The sequence below is a fragment of the Pygocentrus nattereri genome, chromosome 25 (assembly GCF_015220715.1).
Source record: "Pygocentrus nattereri isolate fPygNat1 chromosome 25, fPygNat1.pri, whole genome shotgun sequence".
NCBI lineage: Eukaryota > Metazoa > Chordata > Actinopteri > Characiformes > Serrasalmidae > Pygocentrus > Pygocentrus nattereri.
In genome coordinates this window covers 27,364,991-27,384,450 of record NC_051235.1, presented here as the reverse complement: position 1 = coordinate 27,384,450, position 19,460 = coordinate 27,364,991, and the positions used below count along the sequence as shown (strand labels likewise).

Genomic DNA, 19,460 nt, shown 5'->3' with positions numbered 1-19,460 from the left:
CTGACCAGTTTTCAGTTTTTACAAATGATTGTCAAATTTTAGGCTTTGGGTGCTGCTGCTCCTCCTGATTTTCACTATGCTACATATATTTGTCCACTTTTATGGGTAATAGTGTGTTGAATCACAAAATTCATAAAGTGTATCAAAAATCTCAGACCCCCAAAATGGTCACTTCACAGGAGAAGGAAAAAACCTACCTTACTTAGTGTAAGTCAATGGAACCAGACGTCATTTTACGCCATTTCTTTTAGTCCATTCACCATGAAATTTACAAAGTAAAGGGCAACAGGCCTTTCCCAATTATGGCAAAAACTGAAAAACAGCGATATTATGTTTACAATGCCTGTTTAAATCCTTGTGTAGGACACTGACGGATTAAACACAAAAGGTCATTAAAATTTCTCAGTGTTTCAAATACATTGGTCACGCTCCCCTCGAAGCTCATTGATGGCCACTCAAGTATATTTTGATCCCCTTTTTTTTTTTTTTATAATATTCTTTTTACATTTCATCCCATTTGAACAAAGCCCAACAATAAAATAGTTCTTATTGTTTTCTTTTCACCTTTGGTCACTTTCACAACCTGGACTTTTGCTATAAAATAAGCCTTTTCCATCATGAACATAATGCCAATTTTCCGCCAATTCCTCTCCGGAATTTTCCACCTCACCCAACTGCTTAATCGAGACCTTCAATACCCAAATTAAGTAAACAAAATGTGCTGAGTGCTGATATCCATATAGCCACAATGTTTCCCCCAGCTCTGTTTCAGAGCTATACTGCACTATCACACAAAATATTGTGTTCACTTTCCACATACTTGCACACGTTGGCCATTTTATTGGAAACACTCACTATCTACCATACAGTAGCGCAACTGGAAGGTTACAGGTTCAAATCCCAGGACTAACTGTACTCTGGGTTGTGCCCTTGAGTAACCAGCACAACACACACACACACACACACACACACACACCACCACATCAGTGTTACTGCAGTGCTGTGAATGATCCAGCACTCAAATAGTACCTGCTCTGTGAGGGTCCATGGGGGTCCTGACCACTGAAGAACAGGGTAAAATGGGGTAACAGAGTATCAGAGAAACAGATGGACTACAGTCTGTAACTGTAGAACTACAAAGTGCAGCTATACAGTAAGTGGAGCTGATCAAATGGACAGTGAGCGTAGAAACAAGGAGGTGGTCATAACGTCTCTGATCGGCGTATATACGGTCACTGTTGGAACAAAACCTATTCTTGCCGTCTTTTTTTAAACAGAATTTGAAAAGGCCCTTAAAAACCAAACCAATCTTAAACTTGTGATGAGTAGACCAAAATAAAAGCCCCTAAACAAGCTGGCAAAAGGCAGTGCTATTAACTTCCACCCAGAGTTAGATATATCAGGTGTTTCAGTCAGCACTGCTTTTTGAATGAGGCACTATGCTTTAATTTAACATGGTTAATTTAACAATAAATGAACAAATGAATTCTGTTTTAGTACATAAACCCACATAAACGGCAAAAGTGGATTTCATGAGGAAAAAAAAAAAAAAAAGGAAATAGGCTTGTTATTTTAAATCATTATTTAAGTTTTGTTCTAGAACATGCTATTCCTAGGTAGCCTAAATGTGCTCATAAATATTACTATATGTTGCAAATTCACTTTTTGCCACAAGGTGACAGCAAAGGCCACATCTTATCCACATTTAGTCTCAACCTGCCCAGAGACCAGATTCCCAAAGAAACACGAAGAGCCTCCATAGACAGCTTACAACAACAGTCCAAAGCTTTTAGGAAACTGGGTGCAAGGTGATCCAGAGTGAAGCTTTAGACGCCCATCTTAGATGACCACAACATTAATAAATAACCAACTTCAACAGAAATGCGGCTCCAGGAAGAAAAGAATTTGTAATGCACAAAACGTAATTCTAATGCACTTTTATTTGAATTTACATTTTTGAAGGGAATATTGGGAAAGGGAATATATATAAAGGTTGAATAAAAATAAATCACAATAAATTACATTCCATGCACCAATTCATTTCAAAGTGCATATTATTATTATTAGCCTGTCAGACAATTGGTCCGAGCTGAAAATCCATCTGTAATGAGCAAAAATATACAGTACTGTGCAAAAGTCAGGACGTATTCATTTGTTCAAAAAAATAAAATAAAATAAAAATTAGAAAAGTGTAAGTGTGCCATCTTGACCATTTCCAAAGCTATTAATCCTTCATTAAATTTAATCAGGTGCTGCTGATGGAACTGAATAAATCCACACAGTGACTGGAGAACAGTGAGAGAAACTTGTGTTCTAACAGACAATAATAAATAAAAATAAATAAATAAATAAATCTTTTTACTGCATTTACATGCGTGTGCATTCATTCTAATGATATGTGGTGGCTTCCTGGCAAGGTTCCTTTTTCTTGTCCAGCCAAGTCTTTTGCACAGCACTGTATGTACATGACAAACCAACATCTGCCAAAAATGAAATGATTGTGCGCACGTGCACACACACACACACACACACACACACACACACACACACACACACACACACACACACTTAACTTCCCATCAAAACCACTATTAATTACAAGTTGTTCATTTTCAGGAGACATTTCTGAAGACATTAGATAGACAATAATGTATATTATCCAGGATAAAGTTAAAAAAAAAAGTGGGGGGGGGGGGGTAAAAATACTTCCCAAACCCAGAGTTCATAAATCCTTCCACATGTCCACTACAAGGACAACTCAGTGCTGTGGATGTGAATGTGCGGTCAATAAACTCACTGAGCAAAGGAAATAAAAAAGGCAAGTCAGACAAAGAAGCTGATGCTCTCAGCACAATGGCCTGACCACCTCAGAGGCCAGACCTCAGCACCCCTGACTGTGTGTGTGATTACTTGCATCATGAGAAGTAGAAAGTGCAAAACCAACTTCTGAACTTTGGACGTGTGGAGAAATATCTGTGCAACTTTTTTGAAAAACATCCCTTGAAATAAATGAAAGCTGTAAAGCAGGCAGAGTCGACACACTAAATACTTTGTTATACGTGATTTTTTTTCTGTCAACATCACTTATTACAACCCTAACGGCCATTTTGACTGGAAACTGGATCACCAAAGGTGGTCTCGGATCTCTGCACAGTACTGTATATAGGACAAAATGTGCACTGCCACCTAGTGGCCTGCAGTCTGTATTATATGAATTCAGTCCATAAGGACCAACATTACACAAAGCTGCCATAACTTGCTTCTACTAAAGCCTGAAAATTAAACAGAAGTTATGCAGGTAATAAGGATCATTTCACTTTCAGTCTAGCGCATCTGGACAAGTTAAACCATCATGACTTTCATATACAACCCAATTATAACAACGAAAGCACTGGTGAGTTACAATGAACAGCTTGAACATACAGCTCTGAACGAACTTGCACTAATTCAGTTAACTCATCTGTGGGGTGGAGGCATTCCAGTGAATTTCATACATGCTTCTGTAGATTTGAAACCGGTGCCCCTTTAATTAACTGGTGTGAATTTCAAAAGAATCCAGTGGCTAAGAAGGAGCAGTGTGACTAACACCAGGGTGAGTTGAACTGAAGACCCTCTGTGGGGGGCAGAGATTGACCTTTCTGAGCTCAATGTAAATCTTGGGTCCAAGCTCAAAATGCTGGGCTCCAACTGTTCCTCTAGTTCTTGAAAGTCGTCGCAGGTTAATCCGACCGCAGTGTAAGCCTTGAGTGTTCTGAAACACCCAAGGGTGGATCCCTCAATAAAAGCCTGATCATGATGGATTAGAGGGACTCAGTGTCAAAGCCAAGTCACACAAAGCTTTGGGGTCATTACTCAGCACCCTTTAGCAAATGACTGAGTGGGATGATTGTGGAGATATTAGTCACCCAAACAAAGTGTACTGCAAACATTCCAGTCCCCACCTTCACATGAGTCATCTACATCTGATACAGTGGAGAATCAAAATGCCAGATCACGTTTTTGCACCATCATTTCAGATATGAACCTAAACCCTGTAGGTATGTATATTAGTTCAATGACAAGACGTGCTTTAGGTTGGTATTCATGCTGTTTGGAGGGTCAATCTTAAATCTCTAGCGGACTGTGGGTTATAGGGTCCAAAAACCAAACATACTGAGGCTTTTTCTAAACTTTCTTAGCACACAGGAGCAATATTGACCAATATGATGTTAGTATGCTGTTGATTCTAGTATATATGCCTTTACATGTTAATAAGCTGATGGATTAATAGCAGTGAAGATAACTATTTGTAGTTACAAAATTTTTCCATACTCTGCTATCTTTGTGCCTTTCAGATGTCCAGCCGTGTCCAGATTCAGCCTTGAAAACTGAAAACTATAGCTGGATGTGCTGGTGGCTTAGGAAAGAGCGACATTTAGCAAATGACCCACAGTTGTGGTAACTGGTTAAACTGGGATGTTGAAAGGTCAATGTAAACAATGCAACTCTGAATTTCCCAGTCTAAATCCCACTTTAGAGGTCCCATTTGCTGAAAGCGGATTCTAGACCAATGTATGAAGAGTGGACTGACTCAGTATTGGTGACTGAGAAGCTACTTAAAGGAGGCGCGGACCGTCCTGCCCTTCAGCGGCTGCGGGGGCCGGAAGTTGTTTTCCATCCGTTTCCGATCTTCTTCTTCCTCTCCACTAAAGAGAAGCATCCTGAACTTTCCCATCTACAGTCAGGAGGAAAAACCCAGAGGAGAAGAAAGTGTCAGAAGGGCAAGGACCCAAAAGGAGGAGAAGAACAAAAAAAAAATCCCTTTTCTGGAAGCATTAGGTAGTATTACACCAAGTTGAGGCAGGTGAACTGATACTAATGTATAATAAATGCTGTCAGTGTTGACTGTATTAGTAATTAAGATTACTTTAATCGAGAAGTCCAGTCTCTTAAAAAGGCCCATATAACAAAAATGGACTTAACTGAGCATCAATAAGCCAACCTTTAAAAAGGTTCCATTAACTAACATTAGGTTTTATATAAAGCTCAAAAGGTAAGACGACGCTTGCCACTTCAGCAGCTAGCCACAGGAGGCAAACAAAATAGCATACCACTCCTAATACTGGATTGCATAACACAGGTCTTTACTGCTAGCTGGGTTTCACAAGTATAAAAGCAAAGCCAATGCACAACTATCATGTTAATCTCTATAGGCTGAAGGATTTGGGAAGCAGCCTGGATACACAGGGCTCAGAGGACAAGGATTATGCTACACCACCTCTATACTGAAAGCATGTGTAACAGAGATGGGACACCAGATGTAGAGGAACACAGTCCACTTATTCTCAAACTACAAGCCAATGAAGGATCTATAATGAAACTAGAGAGCAGAATTGCAAACTTCATGGGAGAAGAAAAAAAAAAAAAAAAATTATTCTTAATTTTCTGTATGATACTTTTACCAAAATTTAGCAAAGGAAAATTTGAACCATTTCTAAAGATGTTCGGCAAAAATATTTACTGCACAGCCAATACATTCAAATAATATATTATTTCTATTTTATAAGAATAAAGTTATTAATATGATGGTATTTCTACCGTGTTATATTACAAGTAATCAACTTTTATTTTAACTTCCTAAGCCACTCCCAAAATCTGCCAAATCTACATATATGTAAATTTGTGAATGACCTCATGTTCCTTACTAAAAATATAAATAATTAGGTTAAAATATTTACCACAGCTGGCCGTCCACACAAAAGTCAGAGACCACCCTTCATTTATATAAATTACAGTCAAACAGCCAAAAAAATTTTAAAAAGCTGTAATAAAAAGTGTCGTATGGACACACTACCCACTGAAAAATCTCATATCCAGGTGTTCAGGCATCGGTGTAATTTTATGTTAAATGTGTTTTCTGCATTTTTTTTTTCCTGATGCTGCAAAATGAATAATTTGTATTTAATGGTCGTTTTGGCTGGAAATTAAATCAAACAAAAGGTTTACAATGACTTTCACAGTATTATATACGCCAAGAAAGCAGTACATATACACTTTGAGATTTGTCTGTCTGGCAAAGAAAAAAATATTCTAAAAGATATACAAGGATAAAAAAACTCTGAAGTTTTGAAGATAAAGAATGCTAGTGGTGGCAAAAATCACCTCTCATACCTCATTTTCAAAACTGTAACTGTGAGGTCAGCCAAGACATGGAGCTACCATAAGGTATCTTACATGCTGAAGAAAAAGCTGATGGAAAAATTATTATTTTATGATTATTGGCAGTAAATTGGCAGGGGGGAAAAGCAGGGGGGGGGCGACTAAAAGACAGGTCAAATATTTGCACTAGGACTACTTTTACTTCATTTACACCAAAAGATACCAATAAAATGTCTGTAGCATGTTTGTCTCAAACATAGTAGAAATGATGAATTCTTAGTGTAGGAATGCTTGTATATATATTGTTATTGTTTCATGCTTTGTATGTTTTAAAGCCAGGGGTACGCAAAGCCAACAATGCGCATCTAACTAAAGAGGATCTCTAATGTATGGTCAAACAATAGCAGTGACCCATCAACAGCAGGAACATCTTAGTCAAAGTGTGTGAACCTTCACCCATTATTTACTCTCCTACTCAGCACAAGAGATTGGAAATTTCCATTAACTATCAAAACATCAACAAAAGACGTTTCCGGAGACAGGAGTGGAACTCAATCATGGCATTTACGTCAAATTGTGTGCTGGGAGGCAGGGCCCTGACAATGGGACCATGCACTAAACAGATCTGGGACAGAGGCCTACAAAATTAGTTATTTTCCACTCTTCCACCAGTTACATGACTAAATGCAGAACTAGGGGGAGGACAGTGTTTTCACTGTTGCATCACACCATGGGGGAATTTCTGAATGAAGCTTGAGCGTTTACATAACTCTCCCTGCTTTTTTTTCCTACTCACTACATACAGTACATGCACCATGTCACATGGCTTAGACTCCAATCTTGGAGGATATGACAGTCAGATATTAACACAAGTTGCTCTGAGTATGCTGTGAGTATCAGGGACCACAACATGGACCAACTGCAAGTTGACTCCCAATAAGCACAGCTGTCTACGGTTTCTCTCTACTGATGGGACATCCCAAGCTTGAATCCAGACAATGCTGGGAGTCCACAAGAATATAACTGGCCCTGCTTAATTGGATGTGGCAATGTACAGTACTTAAAATGAATAAAAAAAAAAATAAGCTATGAGTACATGATGTTTTTATAACAGTATTCAGCAAACTGAATATTAGAGATGAGCCTTCAGTTCAGGGCATAAATGTCAAAACAGTCAAAAAGAACAGCTACAACTTCTGCCAGCACCCCTATGGGTTTCTGGAGTATGTTGGCACTAAGCTAATGGCTATTTACATAATTGTTTTTTGGCAGTTTCAGATTACATGCAAACATTTAGTTTACTTTGTATGTAGCAGTTTCCCCAGTATCTCACAGAGTCCTCACATACAACTGCCACCGTTTTCCTTTCCTAACATCTGTTTGACAGTGGCTACAAGAGGTAGCCTGACCGATGCATTTCAGTGTGGTATTAGGACTTCCAGGAGGCCTAGAGTGATGTCTTTACCCCACTCACAAAAGTGGCCTCACTTACTGTAAATCAATGTGATTGGTTGCTCCCACTGTCAATTCATAATTATCATTAATTAGGAATTTATCTGTTACATTAATCTTACTTAATTAAACTTCTATGAAGACAATCTATACCTGCACACAGATTGGCATCTTCCATCCATATTTTGTAATCTGGAATCTGTATGAATGTCAATATTTTATAACCTGTGTACCCAGCATCTCATTTAGCTACCTCAGACTCACATATTGCATATATGGAAAAGTGTTCAACTGTACACATATCACAGCTTTTATTCCATAACCTACATTACAGTAAAAAACTGTATTAGGCGGCGCAACACTGGTGTATACTAATGTGTACAATGGGCATGTGTATATACACTACCGCCAAAAGTATTCGCTCCTCTGCCTTCACACGCATATGAACTTGAGTGACATCCCATTCTTAATCCACAGGGTTTAATATGATGTCGGCCAACCCTTTGCAGCTATAACAGCTTCAACTCTTCCAGGAAGGCTTTCCACAAGGTTTAGGAGTGTGTTTATGGGAATTTTTGACCGTTCTTCCAGAAGAGCATTTGTAAGGTCAGACACTGATGTTGGACGAGAAGGCCTGGTTTGGAGTCTCTGCTCTAATTCATCCCAAAGGTGTTCTATCAGGTTAAGGTCAAGACTCTGAAGGCCAGCCAAGTTTTTCCACACCAAACTCCCTCATCCGTGTCTTTATGGACCTGCTTTGTACACTGGTGTTCAGTCATATTGGAGCAGGAAGGGGCCGTCCCCAAACTGTTCCCTCAAAGTTGGGAGCATGAAATTGTCCAAAATCTCTTGGTGCTGAAGCGTTAAGAGTTCCTTTCACTGGAATCAAGGGGCCGAGCCCAACTCCTGAAAAACAACCCCACGCCATAATCCCCCCTCCACCAAACTTTACACTTGGCACAATGCAGTCAGACGAGTACCGTCTCCTGGCAACCGGCAAACCTGTTCTTGAGCTGATCTGAAGGCCACATGAAGTTTGGAGGTCTGTAGCGATTGACTCTGCAGAAAGTCGGTGACCTCTATGCGCCTCAGCATCCGCTGACCACTGTCATTTTACGTGGTCGACCACTTTGTGGCGGAGTTGCTGTCATTCCCAATCGCTTCCACTTGGTTATAATCCCACTGACAATTGACTGTGGAATATTTAGTAGCAAGGAAGTTTCACGACTGGACTTGCTGCACAGGTGGCGTCCGATCACGGTGCCACGCTGGAATTCACTGAGCTCCTGAGAGCGACCCATTCTTTCACTAATGTCTGTAGAAGCAGTCTGCAGGCCGAGGGGCTCGGCTTTATACACCTGTGCCCATGGAAGTGATTGGATCACCTGAATTCAATGATTTGGATGGGTGAGTGAAAACTTTTGGAAATAGTGTATTTAGAGTCTGTATGATTATATTAGGGCTATGTACCTAAGATTTTCATTTCACCTTCACACCTGTGTAAATATGATATGACAATAAATGTGACTTTATTAAGTTATTGGTTAATCTGATGCATTGGACGGACATTCCAGCTCTTGAAGTCCTAAGCAATGGGAGAGCTCGTTTGGCTATACAGATACTATGGAGAAAGAAAATTCTGACTGGTTGAGGGGCACTACCCACACAACCAGAGTGGAATATCACAGAGGTGATGACTTCTAATGTCGTAGTGAACGTGAAATGTGACACCTCTGGGAAAGGCTGCGTGTCAAATTCAAACGCATGAGGACACGACACAAAGTTTATATACCCAAGGGAGAGCACATGAGTTCCACCACGGTGTCTGTTACAGTGCTACAAACAAAGATTTGTTTCAGTAGACTTACCAATTAATGCCTATTAAGTACAGTCTTTTTTTTTTTTTTTTTTTAAACATATGACATCTACAGGCATGTTGACTCAACCCACCTGTTTCTCTGAGACCACAATAGGTTCGGCCAGGATGATCCATGTGACACTTTCATACAGTGGAGGAGTGGTCAGTGAGCCAGGATAGGTCCAGTAATTCAAATTACGAGGCAGCAGGCACTTAGGGTTAAAGTCTCTGAAATCAGCAACGGTTCCCTTGAAATAAAAGACAATGTCAAAGCCTGATCCTATACAGCCACACTGATTACACCAATCTTCTGCTTGAATTACACAGTTTCACACTAAAACAAAGAGAAATCAAAAAGTATACCTTGAATTTAACCATGTACAAGGCATCGGTTATCGCATGCAGACCTCTGTGTTCATCTCCTCTCTGTAAATGACCACAACACTATCATTTCATCAATTCATTAGTACGAATGAATAGAAAGTCTGTGAATAATCACTTATTGAAAGTTATTTACAAAAGTATAAAGAATCAAGCAATAAATCAGATCTTCACCTCCATATCAAAGGAGAGCAAATATTATGTCCATTGTTACAGTGATGAAAGCAAAGTGAGGGGCTCTTACCTCCAGAAAGATGCCAAGCACAGCCAAACCATCAGGGGCAGCCACGGCTTCTCCAAATGAACTATATCGGGCAGAATTCCAATGAACCAGATGTAGCTGGAGGAACAGAGGAAGAGGGTTCAAAACAGTGGCCAACAAAAAAAAACCTCAGAATATCTTAACATTTCATGGTATAAAGTAGCTCAATATTTAAATCAGGGGTCTAAAACTCCTAGTGAGCTTCATGCATTTACACTTCATCCTTAAATCTGACCCACACATTATTTTGTTTTCTAAACCAGACACTGGGGCTGTTTACCTAAGCTACATGAAATCAGCTCTGGCTTACACAGTTAAAAGCAAAAGACAGTGCTGTGTGTAAAAGAAACATCCAAATAAAAACCTGACAGTATAAATGCTGCACAGAGCAGGCATAGCTAGTTTAGCTATAAACAGCTAAGCTATTGTTCTAATCTAGACCAACAGGTATTTAAATCTGTCTTGGTGGATTCAATCAGGACAAAGAAGTACACACAGCGTGTAAGAACTAATAAATTAACCAAATTATCAAACAAACTGAGATTGCAGATTTAACTACTCTCACCGCTCACTCGCATTCAGCAGGAACATCTGCGCCATCATAATATGTTTAGCTCTGTTTTTAAATGTACACTATTTATAATAACAGCAACTAGCAGTAGTAACAGCAGCAGTAGTAACGGATGGTTACAGAAAAAATGTCTAATAAATATTGACCAAGATGCACTTAAACGGGTGAACGAACACACACACACACACACACACACACACACACACACACGGTGAATCAAGTCACCGTTTTATTTTATTTATGCTGTCACAAGCCTCCACGATGCGGTGCTGAAGGTGGCATTTGTTGATTTTTTTCAGCCTACACAATTAGTTTGAGATGACACTAGAGATAAAAGTCGATAATAAAATAAAATAAAAACTGATCCTGTGACTTTTCACTCACCATGTATGTGAATACAAACACGCACACACACACGATATATTATATATATAAAAATGTACACTCACTGGCCACTTTATTAGGTACTTGCTAGTAAAAGGTTGGACCCCCTTTTGCCTTCAGAACTGCCGTAATTCTTCGTGGCAGACTTTCAACAAGGTGTTGGAAACATTCCTCAGAGATTTTGGTCCATATTGACATGACAGCATCACGCAGTTGCTGCAGATTTGCCGGCTGCACATCTATGATGCGAATCTCCTGTTCCACCACATCCCAAAGGTGCTCTACTGGATTGAGATCTGGTGACTGTTTTCGGACCGTTCTCTGTAAACCCTAGAGATGGTTGTGTGTGAAAATCCCAGCAGATCAGCAGTTTCTGAAATACTCAGACCAGCCCGTCTGGCACCAACAACCACGCCACGTTCAAAGTGGCCGGTGAGTGTATATACACATATATACATAGTTGTTTGAAGATATTCATTTCCCTTTACATTGTGTGTAAATTTCATGAAGACTGGACCAAAAGAAATGACTCAAAAGTATGTTTTGCCTTCTCCTGTAAAGCTAATATTTTGGAGATACAAAGTTTTGCTCTGACTGCAGCAATATTTTATAAAGTGTGTGCAACAGATCACCATTATGGCCATAAAGCCATCCAAACTGCAGTTATTATTCACCTCTCACCTCAGATGTGTAGGTTTTCCCACTGACGGTGTGTTCAGAGCCATGGCAGCCCTTCCCTCCCCAGTGGAAATGGAACTGTTTGAGTCGATATGTGCTGTCCAGGGGGCCTCCCTGCATCACTGTCACGAGAGAAGAGGGGATTGGGTTCACTAAGCTCAGTGGATGAGACTGTAGCTCTCCTACACGTCTTATCTTCAGCATACAGTTAACCTGAAAGGTAAGCTAGTGGTGTCATTTCAGTTAGTATCGCGCTGTTCTCTCTCCAAGACGCTGATACCTGGTACATCTCCATGCATCCACAAATGAATGAGTCTTCGTGCTCCAGGACTGCATAATATATTGCTTGTTAATTATTACTGTGATAGCTATAGCTGTATCACAGAAAAGACATTGCTTTTACTGTGTGCAGTGAGTATCCTGACTAAGCACAGACCCAGCTGAGTTTTTGTCAGTGTTTATATGAAAAAACAAGTTATTTAGCAGAATCTGCCAAGACGGAAACCAGGCAGTTTTTGCTCCAAATGGCAATGAGTCAAGTTATCATTTTGATTTTGTCTGATCCATGTTGAAATTGTATGATGCAAATAACATGAAGGCGAGTACACTGTATTTAAACACTGCTGCTACAACTGTCCCCATGTTGTTTAGTACTCATTGTACTAAACAGCCAGTTCTCTCTTGCTTTCAATGTACCACCCTGATCTCATGTCATTGAAACAGGCAATAAAATGCCAGTTCGGCCTACTGAAAAGCAAATTATGTTCTTTTGCCTGATAAGAAGTATTGCAAGTGTACTAGACTGTTTCATGTGTCCCCTGACCGTACACAGGCTGAGCTTTGGGTTTAATAAAAAGTGACCAATGTGCCTCTAAAGAAGTCAGCCATAAAAATTCTTGACTGATGCACCTTTAAAATAACCCAATAAAAGTAATTTTGGCAAAATATAATTGTTTCTAATTTGTGTCACACTACTGAATCACTGTATGTTTCTATATCTCACAATGACAATCCATCAAAATGATTACAATAGTAGTAGTTGTGCAGCTTTAATGAGCAGAACAATGTACCAGACCAACTCTTCATCTAAGTACTAGTTTTTCCATGCACAATGATAAGACACCTGAAGGCAGTATGTGACAATTTGTCAACCAAGCCACTGACTTCCAGACCAGTCGAGCAGCAAGTAATAAATTATGTCTAATACCACTGGAGCCAAGCTTTATCTCCACTAACATGAGAGAGAGAGCGTGAGAGAGAGAGCGAGAGAGAGAGCGCGAGAGAGAGCGCGAGAGAGAGAGCGAGAGAGAGAGCTAGAGAGAGAGCTAGAGAGAGAACTAGAGAGAGAACTAGAGAGAGAACGAGAGAGAGAGCTAGAGAGAGAGCTAGAGAGAGAGCTGTTTGTTACATTGCCAGAATTATAACTTTGCTTGAAATACTGACTCATGCAAAAAAACAGTGCAATAATTACACTAGAGACATGTGGTCAGACACAGGCAGAAGTGAAATTACACTGTGTCAGCGAAAATCATGATGTGGAGGTGGCATTGTGGTAATTCTATAAGACGTCTACTGTTTTAGACCGTCTCTTCTTCAAACCAGACCAGCATTCAAATCCTATATCAACCACTACTATAACAACAGAGCTGGACGCTTAACTGGCCCTCAATCAGAATGAAAATCTGCTGGCAAGAGAAAGGCTTTAACAGTGTGCTAGCCTTTCAGCTACAGGGATCATTTATCCCACTCATGGAGCATGCACTGAATCTAAATGACCGCCTAAGTCAGAGAGAACAGCTATAAACCGTGTTATTTGGTGCGTAGTGGTTCCTTCCAAGATGACCAACACAATACATCAAAGTGCTCAGGACATATTTAAATACTAAGACATTCAGCCCCTGCCTGTTTTTGTCATGCTAAATAGAATTGTGTAACTCAGTATTACGTCTCCCAGTCCCTAGCAGTTTCACACTCTTCACTACAATACCCAGAATGCATCATGCAAATATACTGGGCATGCATTACCATACCTGTTGTGTCATCCAATGCAGACTGCTAGTCTAGTCACTACCCTATAAGATAATAAATACAACTGAATTAACTCAAGTACTCCAGCGCAGTGCAAAATGGGCCAGTATCATATCAATTGAAAACGTTTATTTTTGTGGGCCGAATAGGACCGAATGGGTCACGTGACTGATCTGGCCCGCCTCCCCTTGTGTTTGACACATGGGCGTTAGAGGCTACACTGCAACATTTTTGGCAGGTGAAAATATTTTAAATCTAGTCATTACATATCTAATATTTCTCATTTTAGGATTGTTATAAGAATATCATGAGATTATTCAGCCCATTTCTAGGCGTTTCTTACTAGTGTTAAGTCATTTAATCATCAGAAATTGTGTCAACTGAGACAATTTTGCTTGCTTTAAGAAATAATGCTTAGCCCAAGTGAGCTAATGCTGTAATTTTTTATATACACCATATATAGTGTGCTCACTGCGTTAACTAAAATACTGCTTAATTTGTTAAAAGAAATGCTTAAAAACAAACCAATCTGGCAACCTCTCATTAAATAAAATGACAAAACGAGTACAAACGCATAGAAACAAATCTTAAAATATTCAAGCAATCGCAAATTTAAATATTAGATGTGTTGACTAGATTTAGGACAATTTTACTTGCCAAGACATTTTTTGCAGTGTACTGCAATACAACGCGAGGAAGCACGTTAAATGTAGACGTAGTGATGGTTAACTTTTCACTTAACTAAGGAAATTGTACCTTATGCATTCTAACTGAACAGTGTAAGAATTACTCTCCTCACTGCTGCGCATGCCTATCGTAAAAGTAAACCACTGTACTGTAAACATTCTTTCCCGTGTTTGCTTATATGAAAAGAAGTTCCAGACCAGCTGCCAAAACAGTCACAAAGTGAACACTAAATGGTCTTTCATTCAACCAGTAATTTCCCTGGAGTTCCTGAGAGCCCGTGTCTGTGGTGAGCTGGGAGATGTGATCTTCACAGCCATTAAAACCATCTCATCTTAGCTCAGGGCTAAAAATAACCAGCTTTCCTGCTCTCAGAGCAGGGGGAATCCTCTGGCTCTGCTCAACCTCCTATTACACGCTGTAATGTTTCCTAAAGAAACACAAGTCATCATCCCGTTTTCCGACACCAACCTGATCTGTCATCCGCATCGTCAAAATCCACCACCACAGAATGGCCGTTGTTGGATATGTTGACGGAGGCGCAGTTGTCATAGTTGAGCGTGATGGGCGTCAGGTTGCTGTCATAAACCGCTTCTTCAGGAACGATGTTAATGGGGGACTGGCGGGGACCCTCAGCGATGGGATAGTCTTTGTGCCACGCAGACGGACCTGCAAAGACATTTGAGAATAATTTTTTTTTTTTTTTGGGCAAACTGCATCAGTTGCCACAGTGGCAGGCAGGCACATCATGAAGTTGCACCAGACAATGAACATAAATAACTGAAATGAACAACGTCTCATTTATTCATTGAAGCCATCATAAGACATACACAAAGCAGCCAAATTGGCTGATTAGCTATCTTGCTGCCTAGCTGCCAAATCTTCATAGCTCTGAACTGATGACAAAACAGCTCGAGCTCAAATAAACATTACTCGCTGATGCCCTCTACAGGTGTTAAGAGACATCAAATAAACAAAGTGCTCTAAAGGCGTTATAGCACCAGTCAGAAGTTGGAACTTTTGTTATTTACATAAGGCCCATAATTAATCTCAGTAAATGTGTGTTCCTCTTTCTCTTATTTGCCGGAACCGCTGACAAAACACACTCGATTCACATTGTTTGCTGTGGTGTAAACATCTTTCTGTGAAAGCTAACAACTATGGAAACTATTTGAATTCAGCGCAAATAAATGTGATTAGGTGATTATATAATAATTGTAAGTGGTACATTCCTCACTATCACTATACAGTTTGAGTGCCCTGTAAGTTAAAGCAGCAGTGGGCAATATTTTCCTGTTAATATTTTCTGTTAGAGCTGAAGAAAGCAGCATTGTTGAGTACAGAGGGAAAAAAAAGAACACACCAAAATGTGTGAGTCACCATGTAATCCTGAAATAATCATTTAAAAGTGGAGTGGCATCGGAGCGGAATTGGTGGGAATTTTTTTTGGACCATGTCCTTTAGTACTAACATCACACAACGTTTGGGTCTCAAATGCAAAACCAACATTATACTGATGAAGATATGCTGACAATAGTAGATCATTCACTCATATGCTCAGAAAACAAGTCCTGCACCTGCAAGTTGTGACCGAATTCTCTTCGAATGTTCTTTTGATGCACTCACAACAGTGAGATTCATCAGCTTCTGGAGGTCTGCAGCACAACTGATGTTACAAAATGTTTTTCCACGTGTTGCGCGCAATACATTTTTCAACCAGAGAGGTCTCCAAATCCCCAAGTTCTGCATAGTGTTGCTTTAATGCCTCTAACCATTCAATGTAATACTTAACTACATGCTAGTTTTCTGCAATGAATTAAACCAACAATGCACCGATATACTGGTTTGGTATTGGTACTGGTACTGATAAGCTTATTAAATGGGTCAGCTGTGACTGATCCACATTTGACACTATTTTTAAGTTTTATCTTAAACTGAAGTATAAATTTGATCAATCTTTTAGAACCACATATTTATAAAAAAAGTGGTGCAATAAAAAATGACTAACTTTACTGGATATAATATTTTGATTCAGCACAATTTTGACAAATATAGAGTTTCTGAACACGTGGCTTGCATTAATATGTTAATGCATGCAGCATGCACAGTTTGCATGCATGCATGCTAGGGATGCATGTATTTTCAGACTCAATATGATTTCCAATTCAATTCATTTAATATTTTGTCTCTTAAAAATCTCAATCTAAACTACATAGATAGCTCTCAAACAGGACATAAGTGATTTTTTAAGCCCAGTCACTTGAAAGCGGGTGCCCGCATAACATAAGGCAGGGGTGCCCAATCGTGGTCTTGGAGATGTACCATGTTGGACACTTCCGATCCGACTAACCTGGTTCTAATGTTCAGATGCCCCTGATGACCTTCATTATCTAGGACAGGTGTGTTACATTAGACTTAGAGCTAAACTCTGCAGGGTGGCAGATCTCCAGGTCCACGATTGGGTACCAATGACATAACACCTTCTCCCTCCCTGCCTACTTTACTTTGACAGGACTCACCAAGATGCCTACTGACAGTGGTTTCCATAAAAATGATACACGAGAGACCCTCTGAAGATATGGAGGGGCATATCAGTGATACAGTTTAAAATATCCAGTGTAAAAAATCCATCACTAAAAATAAATGGTACAAATTTTATCCAGTTTAAAATTACATTTAGGCACTTTTGTCCCTGCTGATATCATTTTGGTACTTGACACTGACCTGGATACCGTTCAGATATCAGAATCTGTATCCGGATCAGCGCATCCCTAAATTAAACAGTGTTTTCCAATCTTGGTTTTTCCAAACCTGCACTGCACATTTTAGCCCACCCAAATCCCAACACACCTGACTCACCTCAACAGCTAATTAAAAAGCCTTTCCTGAAGTTCCCCGATTTGGAAATACTGGCCAAACACTTTCAATGACTCTGGCACCAGTGCAGCTTTCTGCTAAGGTGCTGCTTACTTGCTACTACTATGACAGCCTCTTCTGACCACTGCCTTCCCAGCCTCAACCTGGCTCAACACCTTACTAAGTCAAAGCCAAACACTCTTCATGCTGCTGTTATTCCTGCAAGGGCTCTCTAATCTCTCATTAGCCCAGGAGCCGTTCCCCATTCAGGAGCACTCAGACCTAATCGAGCGGGCTGGATTTGGCAAATGAACGGGCAGAACTGGACCACTCAGTCTGAACGTCTTCACAGTGACCCAAACCGAGCAGCTGCAGTGTGAGCGCAGGTCACATGGATGGATATACGAGCCTAAACGAGGATGAGGCTAAACTCCAGGGCTGCTTACCATCGTCCTCCCCGTAACCCCACCGATGGCCGGTCATCGCGCTGGAGAGGTGCTGGACGGTGAAGAGGAAGGTGCAGACGGAGGGAGACGACTGATCCCGCTGCGGCAGCTGGAGGTGAATACCAGCTCGCACAGGTGGAGGAATTTCTAAGGCAGTGTGGTTCACTGGCAGCAGTGGGAGGCGAGCCCGTGTAGTCACGCCCCCTTCACAGCTGATTGAAGCAGAAGAGGCTGGATTAGACGGTAATTCCTGTTTACGACGCACCTCTCTATTGGCTCCCTTTGGGATTAGGGCGGGGCTACAGCGTGCCGGCTCTTCCATTTGGCTCTAGAGCAGCGGTCACCCACTCTGCTCCTGGACACCTACCTTCCTGCAGACTTCAGCTCCAACCCTAATAGACCCCACCTGATCAGTCTAATCATTGCCTTCACATGCCTTCTTCACTAGCCAGGAACGAGGACAGTGGGAGGGGGGGTGGGAAGGGGGGTGGACCACTGTTCTAGACTGCAGAACGCTGGGTTCTGATAGTAAATATGAGTAAAATGAGCGTCTCGTATATTAAGCTCAATGCGTGCCTTATAACACCTGACAACATGCAGCATAAATAATGATGAATTAAAAAAATGTCAATGGATGTCCAGAAGAGGTGGCTTTTACATGGTGTACACTCTTTGCAAAAAGGGTTCTGTATAGTACCAAAAATGGGTTCTTGCAGCAATAGTGGAACCCTTTTTGGTGCTATATAGAACCCTTTTCAAAAAGACTGTCTGTAGAACCATCTCCATCCATCTGAAGGACCCCTTCACGATACAAAGAACCCTTAAATCAAGCAAATGGTTGGTTGTGTGTTCACAGTTCTATGTAGAACCATTTTGTTGGCTAGAGGCCTTAAACCATCTTTTTAAAAAGTGTAGCCTTAAAAATCTGAGCGTTTTTACGTTTATTTCATCTGATACTGTTTTACAACAGCACATTTCTGATGTCTGGTACGTTTCATACAAACAATTCAAATCTCTCAAATATAGATGGAATTAAAGTATAGATGCTAGACACATTTTTCCTTCTTTTTTGGTAAGGGTACCACCTTGCATCCCTGGAGAACTCCCACCAACTAGGGAATCATGTTTTTTTCTTCTGTTTCCAACACACACACACACACACACACACACACACACTCTCTAAGCACTTATCCTTCTGGGTTGTGGGAGTGCTGGAGCCTATCCCAGATGACATCTGGCAGAAGGCAGGATACACACTAGACAGGTCACCAGTCCATCACAGGGCAGACAGACAGACAGACAGACACATTCACACCGAGGGGCAATTTAGCGTGTCCAAATGGTCTGACTGCATGTCTATGGACTGTGGGAGGAAACCCACGCAGACACGGGGAGAACATGCAAACTCCACACAGAGAGGACCCCGGTCGCCCGGCCAGGGAATCGAACCCAGGCCCTTCTTCCTGCAAGGCAACACTGTGCTGCCCCTGTTTCCAGCAGTAGTTTGACAAGGTTTTGCCTTAGTATGTAGCAGCAGTGGCTTCTTTTCTCTAAATGTTAACTTACTGTATCAGAAAAATGACTCAATGTCAAAAGAATGACTTATTGTCTTGCAATAATGACTATTTATTTAAATATCTCAAGAGAATACGTGATTATTTTAAGAAACAAAGACAGTACTTTGAGAGAAAAGGCATAATTTTGAGTTATTTTGTCCATGTT

At 40.5% G+C, this 19,460-nt stretch overlaps 1 protein-coding gene across 1 annotated transcript; it reads right to left on the bottom strand.

The window, feature by feature from the left end:
• Positions 1 to 1,922: 1,922 nt before the first annotated feature.
• Positions 1,923 to 18,128, bottom strand: ca7 (carbonic anhydrase VII). The gene is made up of 7 exons (XM_017723715.2): positions 17,739 to 18,128; positions 14,908 to 15,105; positions 11,728 to 11,846; positions 10,074 to 10,169; positions 9,812 to 9,874; positions 9,541 to 9,696; positions 1,923 to 4,714 (listed from the first exon to the last, which is right to left on the bottom strand). Exons 1-7 carry the CDS (start codon positions 18,058 to 18,060, stop codon positions 4,592 to 4,594), a joined length of 1,077 nt encoding a protein of 358 aa, XP_017579204.1. The 5' UTR covers positions 18,061 to 18,128; the 3' UTR covers positions 1,923 to 4,591.
• Positions 18,129 to 19,460: the final 1,332 nt, after the last annotated feature.

Coding starts and splice junctions, on each gene's coding strand:
- ca7 (XM_017723715.2), bottom strand. CDS start 18,060: ATGGAAGAGCCGGCACGCTGTAGCCCCGCCCTAATCCCAAAGGGAGCC. Junction 15,106..17,738: donor GGGTTACGGGGAGGACGATG/GTAAGCAGCCCT, acceptor ATGTCTTTGCAG/GTCCGTCTGCGTGGCACAAA. Junction 4,715..9,540: donor TTGTGGTCTCAGAGAAACAG/GTGGGTTGAGTC, acceptor TCCTGACTGTAG/ATGGGAAAGTTCAGGATGCT.